The 15,715-nt window shown below is 49.4% G+C and overlaps 2 protein-coding genes across 4 annotated transcripts in view; one reads left to right on the top strand and one right to left on the bottom strand.

Moving 5' to 3' along the window:
• The first annotated feature begins 1,490 nt into the window (after positions 1-1,490).
• VRK3 (VRK serine/threonine kinase 3) lies at positions 1,491-11,798 on the top strand. 3 transcript variants are annotated; one of them, XR_006172099.1, is made up of 13 exons: positions 1,491-1,615; positions 1,684-2,063; positions 2,997-3,049; positions 4,727-4,793; positions 5,487-5,571; positions 6,044-6,143; positions 6,501-6,593; positions 6,914-7,046; positions 7,579-7,699; positions 8,018-8,079; positions 8,918-9,066; positions 9,298-9,364; positions 10,909-11,798. XR_006172099.1 is itself a non-coding variant. In XM_042839577.1 (12 exons), exons 1-11 carry the CDS (start codon positions 1,491-1,493, stop codon positions 9,064-9,066), a joined length of 1,368 nt encoding a protein of 455 aa, XP_042695511.1. In that variant the 3' UTR covers positions 9,298-9,415. The 3 variants fall into 3 exon arrangements, 1 of the variants encoding a protein (XP_042695511.1); XR_006172100.1 differs by lacking the exon at positions 10,909-11,798 and adding an exon at positions 9,525-9,672; XM_042839577.1 differs by lacking the exon at positions 10,909-11,798 and having other exon boundaries at positions 9,298-9,415.
• Positions 9,631-15,715, bottom strand: part of LOC122171804 (cyclin-F-like) — a gene marked incomplete at its 5' end in the record, with an annotated part of 8,817 nt that continues 2,732 nt past the window's right edge. Inside the window, 8 exons of the mRNA XM_042839579.1 lie at positions 9,631-11,324; positions 11,872-12,041; positions 12,217-12,347; positions 12,660-12,759; positions 13,269-13,356; positions 13,773-13,953; positions 14,296-14,419; positions 15,091-15,255. Coding sequence (XP_042695513.1) covers positions 10,858-11,324; positions 11,872-12,041; positions 12,217-12,347; positions 12,660-12,759; positions 13,269-13,356; positions 13,773-13,953; positions 14,296-14,419; positions 15,091-15,255 — 1,426 coding nt within the window. The remainder of the gene's footprint in view (positions 11,325-11,871; positions 12,042-12,216; positions 12,348-12,659; positions 12,760-13,268; positions 13,357-13,772; positions 13,954-14,295; positions 14,420-15,090; positions 15,256-15,715) is intronic.

Below are 15,715 nucleotides of genomic sequence, written 5' to 3'. Positions count from 1 at the left end.
CCTTGTTCCTTTTCTTTCTTATACTGTGGGGACACTTTTCCTGAAACCGTGCAATGAGTCTTAAAGCAGAGTCAAACTGGTCAAAATCAGCAGTGCCTGCATTCTGTTCTCCTGATTTCCCTGCTGCTCAGAGTTCAGGGCCGTGCACCCACTCCCCAGCCCCTGGCAGCTGCCTTCAGCATCAAGAGCACAAAGCACTTGTGTGGGCACAGAAAGACGTCCATCCGCAAGGCCAAACCTGAAACCTCTTCCTTCCTCCCTCCTTGGCAAAACTCTTCATTGGGCTCCTGTGGGAGCTCTGGGGTTCTCCTTCATTGGACAATGCCTGTGTCAACTGTAGCGCTGCCACTCCCACCTCCCACTTTCTCCCCCTTCCCTCAGGTCTCTCGCTGCATGGTGCCGTTCTTCTTCTTGAACAAAAGCTGCACACCCAGTACAACCAGCACACCCTTTTCCTTGCCTACAACCTGCTTGCCCGTGGGCAGCAAGGGGCAGCGGCTTGCAGCGTTAGGGCAATCCCTTATTGCATCTGACTCCTGCTTCTCATCCCATTGCCCAAGAACAGCGGTGGAGTCACTCATCTCCTGACAGCCCAGTGGGGGGAAGTTCATTACTATGAGAGCAGTCAGGTGCTGGAACAGCTGCCCAGAGTGGCTGAGATGTCCCGTCCCTAGAGGTGTTCAATGCCAGGTTGGATGGGGACCCGGGCAGCCTGGTCTGGTATTAATTGGGGAGGTTGGTGCCCTGCATACTGCATAGTATGGGAGTTGGAGCTTCATGATCCTTGAGGTCCCTTCCAGCCGAGGCCATTCCGTGTTTTATGATTGGAAGCTCTTGAAATCTTCAAGGTTTCTTTCCCCACTTGTGCTTTCCTGCCCACCTTTTCCCACCACTTTCCTCATGGTTCCTAATCGCTTTATGTGCTTTGTCTTGGTAAAGCACTTCATATTCTGGATTACCAGATATTCTCTTCCCAAAGTGTTGTCAGCATATTGTCAGCATGTGATCACTGCTCCCTAGGCAACAACCATTGGAATTACAGAGCTGTGACGCAAATTAACACTGTTTTAAAAAGTAATGTGAGTATGTGTGTGCATATATTGTAACTGTGGGGCTTAATAAATCAGTGCTGGAGCCCAGCACTCACGCTGGGGCCCGCAGGAGGTTTACAGGGGAACACAACGATGGGGGGATTTGGGAGGGAGCTGGAGGCTGAGCCGCTGTGCAGGAAGCAGCCCCAGCAACCGGCGTGGCTTCTGAGGGACCCCCTTTGGCCAGGGCCTGGGAAGGCTTCCAGGTGGCAGCGACAGCGCAGTTCTTCCCCTTCCCTTTCTCTCTACTTCCGCTTCCCTTGTTCTCCACTTCCGCTTCCCTTTTCCTCCCTTTCCTTTCCGTTTCCCCTTCCCCCCCCCCCCCATTGGTTGCAGCCCCCCCACCCCCCACCCCCTCGCTGTGCGCATGCGCACACCGCGTTCCGGCCGGGCGCTGTGATGGCGATGCGGGGACGCGGGCGGCGGAGCCGCGGTCGGGGCCGTGGGGCGATCGGGGCCTCGCGTGATGGCGGCGCGGAGCAGCAGGAGGAGGAGCAGCAGGAGCCGCCCCGCGTTTGTTACAGGTGGTGGCGAGGAGCGGGCGGGCTGTGCCGCTCCGGTCCGGCCCTGACGCTGCGTGCTGTGCCCGCAGGGTGACTCGGTTCTGCCCGCAGTGCGGCGGCGGCGTGGAGCCCACCTTCAGGTTCTGCCCGGCCTGCGGCGACAGACTGCCAGCACCGCCGCCACCGAGGGACGAGGCCGGCCCGCCACCACCGCAGGCCCCGAGCCCCGCGGCCGCCGCCGGGGATGAGCGGAGCGCGGCCGTGCCGGTGCTCTCCCCGCCGGCCGCCCGCACCCCGCCCCGCCCGCCGTGTCTCGCGGCGCGGCGCGGTTCCCCCTCGCCCCGCAAGGCCCGGCCCGGTCCCGCCGAGCCGCTCCCGGAGGGCGAGGAGCTGCGGGACCGCGGCGGCGGGCGCTGGCGGCTGCAGCGGCTGCTGGAGCAGGGAGGCGGCTGCGGGCTGCTCTACGAAGGTGCGGGACCCCGAGGGTTGGGGAGGGGGGTGTTCCGCTACCCCGGGGCCTCCGGACCGCAGACGTTGGCACTGAGCGCTTCACGCTGCTGTGCGTCTCGGCGGAAAGTGGCCTGGCTGCGCTGCTGCTGCCCTGCGGGTCATGCGTCTCCGTGTCGCGCGTCAGTTCGGGGCAGGTAGGAACGTGATTGGGAACCTGAGTGCATGCCTGAGCGGTTGTAGGCTTCCAAAGGAAACATTTCAATCCTGGAAGTTGCTCAGGAGGAGTTTTCTCCACTCCGAGGCTTTGCATGATGTTTGGCTTTAGCATCTTTATGCTCACTTTCACTGCTGCATAATGCAGGCTGTGCATTTGCAGACGTGGTGTGAGAAGAAGGGAAGGGTGTTGTGCTGTCATTGGGACACGCTCTGGCTGAGCAGCAGCAGATAGCTGTGTTTAGCACTCAGGTAAAGGGCAGAACAACAGAGGCTTCCCCAAGGCAAGGTAATGGGTGAAATGCTGGGAGAATTTTGTCACATATATCTGTGACACCCACAAGGGGGGGGAAGGGACTCTGATCTCATCCAGCTCTGATAAACTACAAAATGAGCTGGAGGGAGTGCTCACAAATTGATGGTGGGTGCCTTGGAGGTTCTGCTAACAATTTGTTCTTTATGTACCGTCCTCAAAGCCCATATTACTGTAGCTCCAGGTGCTCATGTGAATTGAGCAGTGCTGCACCTGGAGCCATGTTGGGGTGCTGAGCCCCCAGAGCAAGGTAAGAGTTGTTCTGTAGAAGCACTGGTAAGCACCGTCACAGAGATGCTTTTGCAGAGACCAAGAAGCAGAGGATCAGCAGAAGCCAGCTGTGCATGCGGTGCTGAGCGATGCAGCTGACACCGCAGGTGCCTCTTTTCTGTGCTCTGTAACCACATCTGTTCCATCCTTCCACAGCACAGTCAGCATCTGGAACCTGCCCTCAAAAGCAAAGATTCTCCCTCAAACTTGTGAGTTTTGATACGCTTGGGTAAGGAATAGTGTGTAGTGTTGCATCCTTGGCCCGACCTGTCTGCTCTGTGTCACCAAAGTGTCCCATGAATGCAAAGAATGTGCTCTGAAAGGCCATGGCTGTGCTGTCCCATGGAGTGGGCACCAACTCACCGTCCTCATTGCCATGGGTGTATTCCTTAGAGAAGTGAGGGAGCTTAGGGTCCCGTTGCTTAGGGAACAGATAAAACTTCCCAGGAGCTTCTTGGTTGGCTCTTCCCCTAATGGTGCAAAAACAATTAGGAGAATTTAATTTAAAACAACAGCAGAAAACCTTCATCCCAGGAGATTGCCTCTTTCATCCAGCAGGCTGGGTGATCTCTAGAATTGAATGCAGTGGTGTGAGGTTCCTGCTTTGTTAGTGTCAGGTGTGCTGTTTTGGTATGACGTGCACAAATGCTACTGCAGTCTTGGGGGAGCTGGGGATGGCAGGATTGGTGGCTGTGCTGAAGCAGTGCCATGAAGCAGCACTGAGACGCAGTGCCAGAATTCCTGGGCACTTGCCAGCAGGTCGGCGTCTCCAGAAATGTGGTATTTTCAGTAATAGCTGCTCTGTGATTACAGCTTGGTGGCAGAATGATGGCTGTGTGGGGGCTGTAATGGTGCCCACTCACATGCACTTGTAAAATTACTCGCTCTGCTGTCAGAGTAATGTGTCAGAGAGTGAGAGCAGTGTTATTAATGAGAAGAGACAGCTCACTGCTACTGAAGTAGGACCAGCAGATGAGGAGCTCTGCACACTTATGAGCATAACACTCACAACTCATCACCTTTGGCACCTCCTGGCTTTGCAGCAGAGGGTGTTTCAGTTCCTGGGTTTGGCAGTTCACATTGGCTTCCCAGGCAAGATGCACGATATCTTTGGGGATGTGGTTATTTGTGCTGTCTGGAGACTGCTGATCCTGCAGAACGCAGAGCTCCTCTTGGGTGGGACCTGTGGTATCAAACGCAGCAGGGAGTGAAACGCCCACCTCCTCCCTGCACAGCATCCCTCCCATGTTAGTCTGTGCTGAGCTGAGTACTCATGTATGCATACGTAAACGTGTGTGGGCACTCAGACTTCTCTATTGGTTTGTGAGCTGTCGGGTCACTTCTTAGCAGCAGGACTAAAAGAGCAGTAATGCTGGTTGCTGTAAAAAGGATGGGTTTTAAGAATTCAGCATCACCCAGACACTTGGGAAACGTGGTGACTACAGACTTTCTTGCTTGTCTTGTTTTCTGTCAGCTAGCATAAAACACAACAGCTGCTTTTTGGACTCACCTGCTTGCAGAAATAACCTACTCATGCTGTGGCTAAGAAGGCTGCCTCTGGCTCCTAATGCAACAGCTTCAGGACTGGAGCTCACTCTGGGCTGGTTTGCATTGTTGCTGTTAACCTACATGCTTCTTAGTGGTGGTGCTTGAGACGTGAGGCAGCTGCTGCCTTGCTTTGTGCTGATGTGCAGCACTAAACAGTGAGATAAGAGACCCAAACTGTGTTCTCTTACTTGTTTTTTCTTTTTTTCTTCTGAAGAGGGTGGGACAGGGGAAGTTCTTTCAAATGTATAGTGAAGATTGTGTAGCAGTCGTGTCCAAATTTCCCTTTCTAGCAGGAAGTATGTAGCTGAAGTAATGCATTTTCTTTCTGTTTCTTTCAGGATGTCAAAGACAGTAAAATCTACAATGAACAGAACTTTTTCCAGCGAGCTGCAAAGAAAGACAGAGGTTGGTGCTCTTTGGCAGGGTGAAGACTAGGCTGCTTGTTAGGAGAGCTGTCATCTCTCCTTTGTTATCTAAGTCTCTCAGAAGGCCGCACTAGAATAAACCAGTTTGCTTCTTCCTCTGTGCCAGTGCTGAGCAATTCAACCCTAGGCCTGCTCTCCAGCAGAGTATCTTAAGAGGGCACAGCACTGCATGCCATGCCAATGCCAATGACAGCACTGGCATTTTGCAGCTCTCTCGTTCTAGTCAGCCTTAGCTGTATTGTCACACAGCCTGACGGGCTGCTGTTCCCTTCTGTGTCCCCTCTGTAGGCATTTCTTTCAGCTGCTGTCAAGTATTTACTTTGCCCACGCTTAAGTTTTTAAAGTCAACAAAGCTGACCAGACATGATAGGGGAATTCCTGCCAAATGGACACTTCTGGGAGGGCTATACTCAAATCCTTTGCAGACCTGTTTGTAGAATTTGCTTCTCCATTGCTGTTCCTGGCTCTCTCTTCTCCCCTTGCTGTTTTATGTAGCCCCACAGCAAGCACATGCTGTAGCCTGCTCTGGTATTCCCAGCATCCTTGCTGTCTTATTCTTGCTCTGCAGTGCTATGTGCACTGACATGCCAACACCCTGGCACGTTAGGCTGGCATTTTGGGGCAGATCAGTATGGAAACAGCTTGGCATCTGCCGCACTCTTTTCCCTCCTAGTGGAGAAGTGGAAGAAGCTGCACTCTTTGCCCCTGCTGGGCATCCCCAGCTGTCTTGGCTTTGGACTGCATGCAGATAAATACAGGTGAGGTGACTCTGTAAAGAGCACAGCTGAGCTCTTCTGTCTGCACTGCCATCTTCCTGGGCTTTCCTCCTTCCCTTCTTGCTGTGCACTGTCCTTTTTCTCGCTGTTCCCTGGGCTCTGAATGTAATGTGCCTCTCCTAATTTATTAACAAATGCTTTGCCTCTCACCATCCTGTTTCCTCTAGTCCCTGGGTGGCTGGTGTAGCCATTGCATTTGCGGCTTCTGCTCCTCTGGCCCAGGGGCACCTTGTTCTTGCCTTTTAAACTTAAAAAAAAAATAAAAAAATCTCAGTCTCTTTTATCTGCAACAAACTCCTGTAGGAGGAACTTTTGTTACCTAAGTGAGGGAAGCTTTGCCCAGGTTAGTGTGAAGTAGTGCAGGGGGGGGGGTTCTAATCCAGGCAGATCACTTGAGTTTCTGTTGCAGGGCTTCTGTACCAGGCAGGCACTGCTACATCCTTGTCTTTTGTAGGTTTTTGGTGTTCTCTGATTTAGGGCGATCTCTTCAGTCCATTCTGAATGACAACTTACACCTGAATGAGAAGGCAGCTTTTCAGATTGCAGTCCGGCTGGTACGTAGGGAGCCAACACTTTGCAAAAGACTTGTTAAGGAAAGGCATATAACTTCCTCCCTCATCTTTTAAAGGTACTTTAAAGCTAATCCAGGGGATTTGCTGGCTCTTAAAGTAGCATCTCTAGAGCCTGTTGTAAACCTGAGTAGTGTCTCTTGAGCAGTGTGTAAAATAGAAGGAATCTGAGGTAAGGAGGATGAAAGAAACCTTGAAAATCAGAGGCTGTGGGACATGGTGCTCGTGTATCCTCCATACAGCTACAAGAAATGTGGGAGCAGGGTCCAGCTCAGTGGAAGCCTGGGTGCTGAGTGAGGAGTGTGTCGGTCTGATACGCTCTGCTCTTCTGTTTACCTGTAGCTGGATTGCCTGGAGTACCTTCACGAAAATGAGTATGTGCATGGGGACATCACAGCTGACAACATCTATGTGAACCCAGCAGACCTCACGCAGGTATTGAGTGGGAGCAGTGCTGCAAGGAAATGGCAGCTGAGTTGGGCTCATACAAGTGGGACAGAGCAGCTTTTGAGCAGGGGAGCAATGCAGTTCATGCAGTGTTCACGTGCAGCAGTGCAGGACTGGGGGATGCACAGGTTTAACACCCAAAGGCAGGAAACTTTAGAAGCCACCTGGTGTTCCATAAAGGGATTACTCAGAGGGAAGATACAGGCTCTGACTTGGAGACCTCTGTGGAGCAAGCAGAGCAGATGCACAGCCTGTGGTCCTGGCCCCAAGTAGTAATGCTCAGAAGTGTGTTTCCTGCTGTATTCCAGGTGACCCTCGCAGGCTACTACTTTGCCTTCCGTTACTGCCCAGAAGGGAAGCATGTGGCTAGGCGTGAAGGCAGCAGGACTCCTCATGAGGGCACGATAGAGTTTATCAGCCAGGACAGCCACAGAGGAGCAGGTGAGTCTGTTTCTGACACAAGCTGGTAAAAAGCCCATCTGAAGCTGTAGCAAGGCTCTCTGAAGCTAGGGCTTCCTGCTGCCACTTGTTACTGCTGCTTTCCAGGCATGTATGTGCACCTGGAACCCAGTTTATGTTCGGCCTATTTCCTCAAACCTCTTTCCAGGCTGCTGTCTTGGGGAATTGCCAGGTTACTCAGCAACTGCAGCAAGAGGTGCAGGGGTGTTCCTGCGCCATCTGGGGTCGTGGCTCCTGCAAGTGTGCAAGGAATAGAAAACTGGGTTGCTTCGTGGTGGCTTAGATGGGATCTGCTTCAAGCTAGGCTGGATCCCTGCCCAAAACAGACTCCACTCTGACCTCGAAGCAGAGAGCTGGAAGGATGTTCAGATTAGCTACTTGTTTGGGTCTCAGAAATAGACACTTCCGAGTATGTACCATGAGTGCTGAAGTGCTCCTTTGGAGAGGTGCTAGCTGGACCTCCCCTGGGATGGCTCCCAATCCATTTTCTGCATGTGAATTTCTCTTCTTTCAGCACCATCTCGACGGTGTGACTTGGAATCTCTGGGCTACTGTCTTCTGAAATGGCTCTGCGGCTTCTTGCCTTGGTCTAAGGAGCTGGACAAAGTAGAAACTGTGATGGAAAAGAAAGAAATGTAGGAGTATTCATGTGCTCTTTTGGGAAATGCTCAAAAGGAAACACTGAGGGCGATTCTGTGACTAGAGGACTGTGATCAAATGATTTCTCTTTATTGTGGTGTGGATAAATCCCACTGGAAAGTCACACTGGAAGCAAGTGGCCAAAATTATCTCCCGGGTGAAAGGGTTATTGGTGAACCCAGCTCTCAGCAGCATTTAGAGCCTGACCATCTGAATTTGGCCTTTTTTTGTATTTTGTTCTTGTCAAAGACGGGATGCTTCAGTGGCTGCTCCATTGCTTCTCTTCTGACAGCTCTCTGCACTGGTTCTTCCAGGTACAAAAATGATGTGACATGCCTTCTCCAACAGTGCTTCAGCAGGCAGAGGTCGATTCCAGGTGCAGGCTTGCTTTCCTAGGGGCTTCTTGGGGAGGGAGAGGGGATTGACCATACTTGAAGCCAGAGCTTTCCTCACACTGGGGTGCTAACTGGGATGGCTTGTGGTGGTGGTGGTGACAAAGCAGTGCACAGACCAGCTGCCAGGCTCCTCCTAAGAACAAAGCCCTTGTTTGCAGCAAAGCAAAGAAGGCTGCTACCTGTTACATCTACGTTCATAAGCCTTGCTGAAGAGGCCAGTGTTCTAGTGGCTTTAAAAATGCAGAATCCTGTTTAAACTTTATATTAGTTCTTTGTTTTCATAGAATGGTTTGGGCTGAGAGGGTCCTCAGAGAGCATCTGGTTTGACACCCTCCCCCATGCCATGGGCAGGGACACCTCCCCCCAGCTCAGGCTGCTCAAGGTCCCATCCTGCCTGGCCCTGAGCACCTCGAGGGATGGGGCATCCATCCACAGCTTCTCTGGACAGTGGTGCCAGGGCCTGCATAGTGGAAAATTGCTTCCTTGTATCTAAAGCCAGTCCCTCTTTTAGTGTAAAGCCATTACCCCATGTCCTGTTGCTTCATGTCCTTGTAGAAAGTTTCCTCCCCATCTTTCCCATAGTCCCCTTCAGGTACTGAAGGGCAGCAGTGAGGTCTTTCTGTAGCTGTAGAAGGGTGAGAATCCCTTCCCTGACCTTCTGGCTGCACTTCCACTGTAGCCCAGGTTTAGTTTTTCTCTCTCTGCAGCTGGCCAAGGCTGAGGAGTGATCTCTGCAGGGAATGGAGTCTGGAAATGTTGTCAGTTTTGTGAAGGTGATGGGTTGTGTGAATCCACATGGTGACATTATGTGCTTTGCAGCTGCCCTTCAGAGCTACCTGCAGCAAGTAATGGCACTGGAATATGAGGAGAAGCCAAACTATGAGGCCCTGCGGCAGCTCTTCAAAAAGCCACTGCAGATGCTGAAAGCTTCAGCTTATGACTCTGTGGATATCATGGTAGTGCCCTAAGTAAGTGCCCATGGTTCAGACTGCTGCAGCACACAGCACCAGTCCCCTGCACTCCAAGCAGCAGTGGAGCACTGTTGCTATTACCTCAGCAGATCTCCACTTGTTGTAGCTTAAGACCTTTGTACCATTTGTGCCATTTCATCATGTTTTCCGTGGTGTTTCAGCTTTCCATTGAGTTACAGGGAAGAAACTGTACAAACTGATTTATGTTCCCCTTTTGTCTCTTTTTAGGTCAAGAAAACTTGCACAGGACAACACAGTTCAGAGCTTTATGCAGTGTGAAGCTTTTCCAAAAGATGTGAGAGATTTTACCTACTGTTGTTTTATAATAAACTTTTTGGAAAGCACACACAGCCTGCAGCATGGGGTTACTGGGGGAATATTCAAGGCTGTGCTTTGGCTTTCTTTCCTCATGGTAGCGCAGCAGATTTGTGATTTGAGTCTCATGTTCTGTGCAGGGCCCTCTCCCACCTGCTTGTGGTATGGATGTAAATAGCCTTCATCCCCCAGCTCAGCAGAGGTGAACGGATACCAGCCATTAAAAGCAACACAGAGAGCCATTCATAGATGTAAAAACAAATTTTATATTAAAAACAAACAAACAAACACTACATCTTATCTGAACTGTTGCCACCTGCCACAGTAACTTCTAGATAAAGGAAGAGTTGTGGAGTCCAGTTCCAGTGTTAAAATCATCGACAATTCATGAAAGTCATAAAACAAGTAAAGAACATTAAAATACCAACACATAAAAAGAAGGCTATTTTCCTAATGTAGGCAGGCTGAAGGAGCTTTAACCCAGGATGGCTAGGCTGAGGTCAGTGTAGGAAGTTCCTTCAAAGCCCTGCTTGATACAGTACAGAAGATTGCAATTTTAATGAAAGCATATGCTCCCCTTGCGGACTAGGATGCAGTTGCAAGGCTTAAATTAGGGCTTTCAGACAGTTTGCCCTTACTGCATTGCTGCCTGCTTCTAGTGTTTAAGTGAGGTGTGCTTTACTGAAGGCCACATTCATGGAAATAGCAAGGAAAACAGGCAGTGAAGGTGGGCCATGGACTGGAGGTGGCAGTTAAACCACACTGCTGCAGCATGGGCTAACAGTTCACAGTACTGTAGCATTGGGCAGTGAAGCATTAAGGCACAGGAGGATAACATTTCAGGGAAGGAACACATGGCAACTGAGGCCTGAGTCAAATAGGGTTTTTAAAACCATGAGAGGTAGGTTAAAAAAAAGCTCAGACCTGCAATGAGCCTTCATTTACCTCTTGACTGTATCGATAAAAACCTTACGTCAGTGCAGCAGAAGATATATACATAGAAGAGGGAAGCACCAGCTGACTTGAAACAGTACCTGGCTAAAATTAAAATGCAGCATAACCGCACGGAGGTCTACCAACTTCAAGCATAGTGTTACATCCAGTAACTTCGTGACCAAAGCAAATTCCTTTCTTTCATGGTGCCAGGCCTCACAGTGAAGCAAGGGAGAGGACAAGGTCATTCTCAAGGAATAGGTGGCGAGGTATGACACAAGCCATAAAGTTAACCTCCCTCTCAGTCTATGAAACTTGGAGAGAATCAGAAAAGAGGAAACACTTTTAAAAACTCAGTTATCAAGGATGGAAAAAGGCCAGAAGTGAGATACAGAATTAAGAGACAGGCTTACAGAATGTGGTAGGAATAGGCAAAGTTAAGGGAAAGGGCTCTTTCTGGAGGTATTGACAATTATTCACTATCATTCCTGTACAACTATGACAGAAATGCTGTTTCCAGAAAACCTAGAAAGCATGAAATCAGAGGCTTAAGAAGCCCAAGTTCACCCTTTCTTCACTGTGTTCTGCCAGGTTTTTGCGCTTGACTTGCCTTCGGGCAGAATTCCTATCACCAGCTCTAGCATGCACTGATGGTAAACGCGATTCCAGGTCGGGGGGCAGGCATGGCTCCTTGTTCATGGCACTGCCACCAGACAGTGCTGAGGTAGGTTTGAGAGGTATTCCGCAGCTGCCTTCCACGGAAGATGTGGGACTGGCACCACTGACAGAAGAGTAGCCTGAGCTCCCTTCACAGCTGGGATTTCTTGAGGCAACACAGGCTGAAAAAACTCTGCGAGTTTCATCTGGAGTCCTGGCCTTCCTCGGCGGTGCTGCGTGCCCAGGACACTCGACAGAGAGGCTGTCCTCATCACTGGAGTCCTGACAGCAGTGCTCTGCTGGATCCACGTACACCACTGTCACATCCAGGATTCCACTGGGACTGGTGACTGAGGGATGAGAGAAGGAAAAGGCCAGTCAGAATTTGGGCAACACCAAGCTAACAGTCGAGCAGAGAAAAAAAGTGCAAGTGTAAACCTTGTCGAGAGGGGAGGGTAAAGGTGGAATTTGCCCTCATTAAAGTAATTTAATATTTCCCTCTCGCCCTGTTTGGAGAGGTACTGCCCAACTTGGAAAATGAAAGGCCAGAGCCTGTGTGTCAATAAAACAAACAGCTGACAGCATTCCAACACTGGCTACAGTGTGACCCATTCAAGGCTGGTTATGCTGTAGCAGCATCTGAAAACACTGTCTTGGAAATGCTGAGTGGCTGCAAAATCCTTCAGTAAGTTCTGAAGCAGTGCAGAGAAGAAATGTACCCTAAAAGTTTAACAACTATAACCACTGGGGGGAGAAGGAGAGTTTCCCCAGCTGCTCTTAGGAAAGTTTAGGCTCTTCCAGAAGGAGTTTTATGTAAAAATAAAAAGGCAGGTTTTCAGGTTCTCTTAGTGTTTTTGTTTGTTTGTTTTTTTCTTTAAGTAAGACTAAAAGCCTTACCATCTCCATCTCTCTCGCCTTCGCTTTCCTGATCACCTTCATAACCAGAGCAGGAATCTAAACTCCAGTCCAGGAAGCTGTCCAGAAGACTTTCTTCCTGGGTGGATAGCTCAGCTGTAGGCGTAGTCACCAGGCTGCCCCTGTCATCCTGAGCGCTGTCTTCCCTCCTCCTGTAGCAAGAACATCCAGAAGTCACACATTAAAAGCCAACTCTGCTTCTCCAGCTCTTCTAATAGAGATGTCAGGCCAAGGTAACGACAGAAGGAATGGAAGCTCAGGATGCCAGAGAGGAGGAAAGGCTCACGCAAGTCTTCACAGACCTTTACAGCCATGGGTTATACTCACCTTTTAGATCTCTTTCCAGAGGGAGAGCTAAAGAAAGCTTTAATTTCTATGACATTTGTGTGCAGGGGACTGGGTTTCAGGTCCTCCTGCTTCACACCCAGCAGTGAACAGAGCTGGCTGTAGCTCATCACCTGAAAAACAAAGGGTTAAGAATTAGACCATGTGATTCCCTCTGCCAGGAAGCAGCTATTTTATCCTTATTTATCTTTATTTCTTTCCAGGAGAAAGCTATCCTGTTGAGTCCTTCCTAGAACTGCTGTTCAACCACAGCAGTTAGATTCCCAGCAGACAAAATTTAGAAGCCCCAACCTTACCCAGCCATTCTCTACTTCCAAAACCTGAAGTTAAAATTCACTTCCACTTACTGGAAGTTTTGAACACCCTGCCACATAGTAGCTTTTGCTCTAGGTGTCAGACTTCAGCAAACAAAAGAACCAACCCACCTTTTCTTTGCCTACTTCATCGTACCGCTCATCTTCAAATCTCTGTCTCACTGCGGTTAAAGACACCTGCCTGTAATCCTTAGGGACCTCATCATGGAAACTGGAAAGAAAGACCAGGGCTTTAATCTTAGAATGGATTATATAGAACATTGTTAGCAAGTTCTGGCCATGTAAGCACCTTCCCTCTGTCTGCCTCAGCTCTGTGCCGAGGAAACTGGCATTTCAGCAGAGCTGCTAAGCATGCAAGCATCCAATTCCTTTTTCGTTTCTTGAGATATTTGAGTTCCAGCCTTTCAGAAATGAATTATTTTTGCTACTGAACTCCTTCTGGAGCTCATCAAAAACTGGTCACAATCACCTGAAAACAGTGATGCTGGCAAGCTGATACCTGCTGGGCTTGGGGAGCACCAGGGCTTCTGTAAGCCAGGGCCACTGCCAGGCAAGACAAACGCAACAGCCGTCACTGAAGCAGCCCCTAGATTTCAGTGCCCTGGGGTAGGGGGAGTAAAGCAGTTTGCTAAAGCCACCTCCTCCCTTTGGAAGGACTTCCAGCAGGGCTACGAGAGCCAGAATACAAAAACACTCCCAGAAGAGTTCCCCAAGTTTTACCATTTTTGGTGAAGGCGCAGCACACACGGCAACAGGTCTTCAAGAGAGAACCCAGTGCACTCAGACAGCTGGCTGGTCCAGGGATGTGCTGGAGGAGGGAACAGGCATTACCATTTCACAGAGCTCACAAGTTCTATAGTCAGACAGAGTTGTTAATGGGGTAAAGATCATGCCTGTGTGGTGACAATCTTTAGGAGATTTTGCCTGCACACAGCTGAAGTTCAGAATTTGCTTCTAGGATAGGCTTACTTGAGAAATGGAAGCTACGCCTAAGTAGAATTCTACTGCATAGATAAGGGCAAAACCCTTCAGTCTCATTTAAATGCAGGGCTCACGTTATTGCATTGCTACAGACCAAACTCAACTCCATTCTCACATATTACACCTTTCCCCCCTCCCACACTCCCCAGGGTGGTTGGGGCACCTTGCCCACAGAGGCTCCCTGAAGGGATGAGGCAGCCTGATGCACTTTGCTGCAGCTCCACTGAACGGGCTGCTCCTTACCGTGGCCATGCAGGATCTTAGCCAGCAGCAGTGCTGCAGCAGCCAGCCGAGCTGGGGAGTACCCGAAAAGGCTCGTGTTTAGGAGAGACAGCTCACAAATGAAGCTGTAAAGGTGAAGAGTTCTTCTCTCCAGTGAGACTATGTTTGATAGCACTTCTTTGTAGTCCACAATAGTAGGTATCTAATGCACAAAGGAGAACAGAGGTTGGCAACACAACTCAAGCACCAAGTATTTAAACCACCGTTGTTCTCACAAGACACTGCTTTCATTACCAAGTATTATTTTAAGTTCTATGCTACCACTGAAATACTCCCCAGTGAAACAATAAATGATCTCTGAACGTGCCTTAAGAAACTCAAGTTTTAATCTCTACAGGAAGGCAGATGGTTTGGTATCTGCATGCTCTTAAATGTGCAGTCTCCACAGGAAACACTTATAATACAACTTTGTTCTTTTTATTCAAAAGATCCACTTCAACTGCAGCCCCAGGGATAAAATTGCCCATCCACTTCCCAAACTCACCCTTATCTTTCCTTCCAGGGCAGAGATGATCTCACCCATCATCCTCACCAGGTCTTCATATTTGTATGTGTTGTCCGTTAGCCACACAGCCTCCCGTATTGTCAAGATCTCTTTGCTGATGAAACTGCAATATCAAGTATAATTAACAGTTAGCCCAAGAATAAAGACTCTGTACCTATGCACCATTTTTTGTGGCCAGTAAATAATAGATAAGATAACCAAGGGGCTAAACTCTGCAGGGTTTTTAAACCTCACAAAGATTTTTAAGGTTAAACTTTGTAAGTCAGGTACAAGCTGTGAAAGAAGGAACAGCAGCTCCTCGTTTGTTTTTACCTTTATGCTAGAACTGCCAACTAAAACATCCCTAATTCTTCACTTATGGAACCTCTCCTAGTTACGATGCAAGACATTGAGGTAACTAACAGAGAAGAATAGTTCTCCAACACACCACACTGTTCATCTGAGCATAACAGATGGAACTAGGGAACAATACTGCTGTTCCTTATACAGGGTTAATCATGCTAACATGAGTATGAGAATGAAATACTTCAGTTCTCAGGGGAATGGAAAGCTTAAACTTAACTGCTACTGTGGAGTTATTTCTGTATTAAAGACATGTTTGAGAAATATTATATGTCAATTTGCAGTGCCTGGAAGCGTTTGTATGTGAAAACGGTTCAAGCAGCAGTTAGTGCAGAGGGTTCTTTCCAGTACTGGAGGAAAAACAAGCTTGAGCTGCACAAATGAGTTCGAACAACCCCAATAACCACCCTCACCATCAGTCAGAACTCCTACCGTGTGCAAATGACCATGCAGGCTATTCCCAGGAGCTGGAGTTGATACCGGGGCACAGGTCTCAGCCTCAGGTAACGGTCCACACAGCCCACCGTCATGTGAAGGCATAGGCAAGAAAAGTCTTTCATGGTTGCCACTTCCACCAGCCAGTCAACCAGGATGTACCTACATGGCAAAGGGAAACATAACTGCCCAGTTAAAAGCCATCCAGAGTCGTGCTGAACACCCTCCCTGTGCCTGCTCATCTGAATCCCTTCTCCACTCAGAAGTTCCAAATTAGGAAATTCAACAAAAGGAGGAGGTGATGTTTTCAGAAAACCAACACGTGGCACCAAGATAAGGATTTGAGCCAGTTATGCTCTGAAGGGTCAGTGGTCATCTCAAGTTGTAAGTCAGCTTCTGATTTCACTTCACAGACAAGTAATGTGCACTCACACAAGAAATGGGGTGAGGTGCATCAATTAGGAGACCAAAGGCCACCTAAGAAAACCAGAGAGCAACCAACTACAATGCCAGAAAGTCCAGCAGTGCCTCCAGATCTGTGGGAAACTGTCAGTCTTAACAAACACAAAGTACAAAGTATTTACAGTCCAGAAAAGAACGGGGGGGGGGGGGGGGGGGGGGG

Source organism: Centrocercus urophasianus, unplaced genomic scaffold (assembly GCF_019232065.1).
Source record: "Centrocercus urophasianus isolate 14NV4802_14NV808 unplaced genomic scaffold, USGS_Curo_1.0 seq_98, whole genome shotgun sequence".
NCBI lineage: Eukaryota > Metazoa > Chordata > Aves > Galliformes > Phasianidae > Centrocercus > Centrocercus urophasianus.
The sequence above is the reverse complement of the archived record's forward strand: the minus strand, read 5'-3'. Positions and strand labels throughout refer to the sequence as shown.

Bases quoted from the DNA above. Each gene is read 5' to 3' on its own strand.
- VRK3 (XM_042839577.1), top strand. From the start codon at position 1,491: ATGGCGATGCGGGGACGCGGGCGGCGGAGCCGCGGTCGGGGCCGTGGG. The intron at 3,050-4,726 runs GTGAGTTTTGAT...TGTTTCTTTCAG, and splicing joins AAAGATTCTCCCTCAAACTT to GATGTCAAAGACAGTAAAAT. The intron at 7,700-8,017 runs GTAGGAGTATTC...TGGTTCTTCCAG, and splicing joins GTGATGGAAAAGAAAGAAAT to GTACAAAAATGATGTGACAT.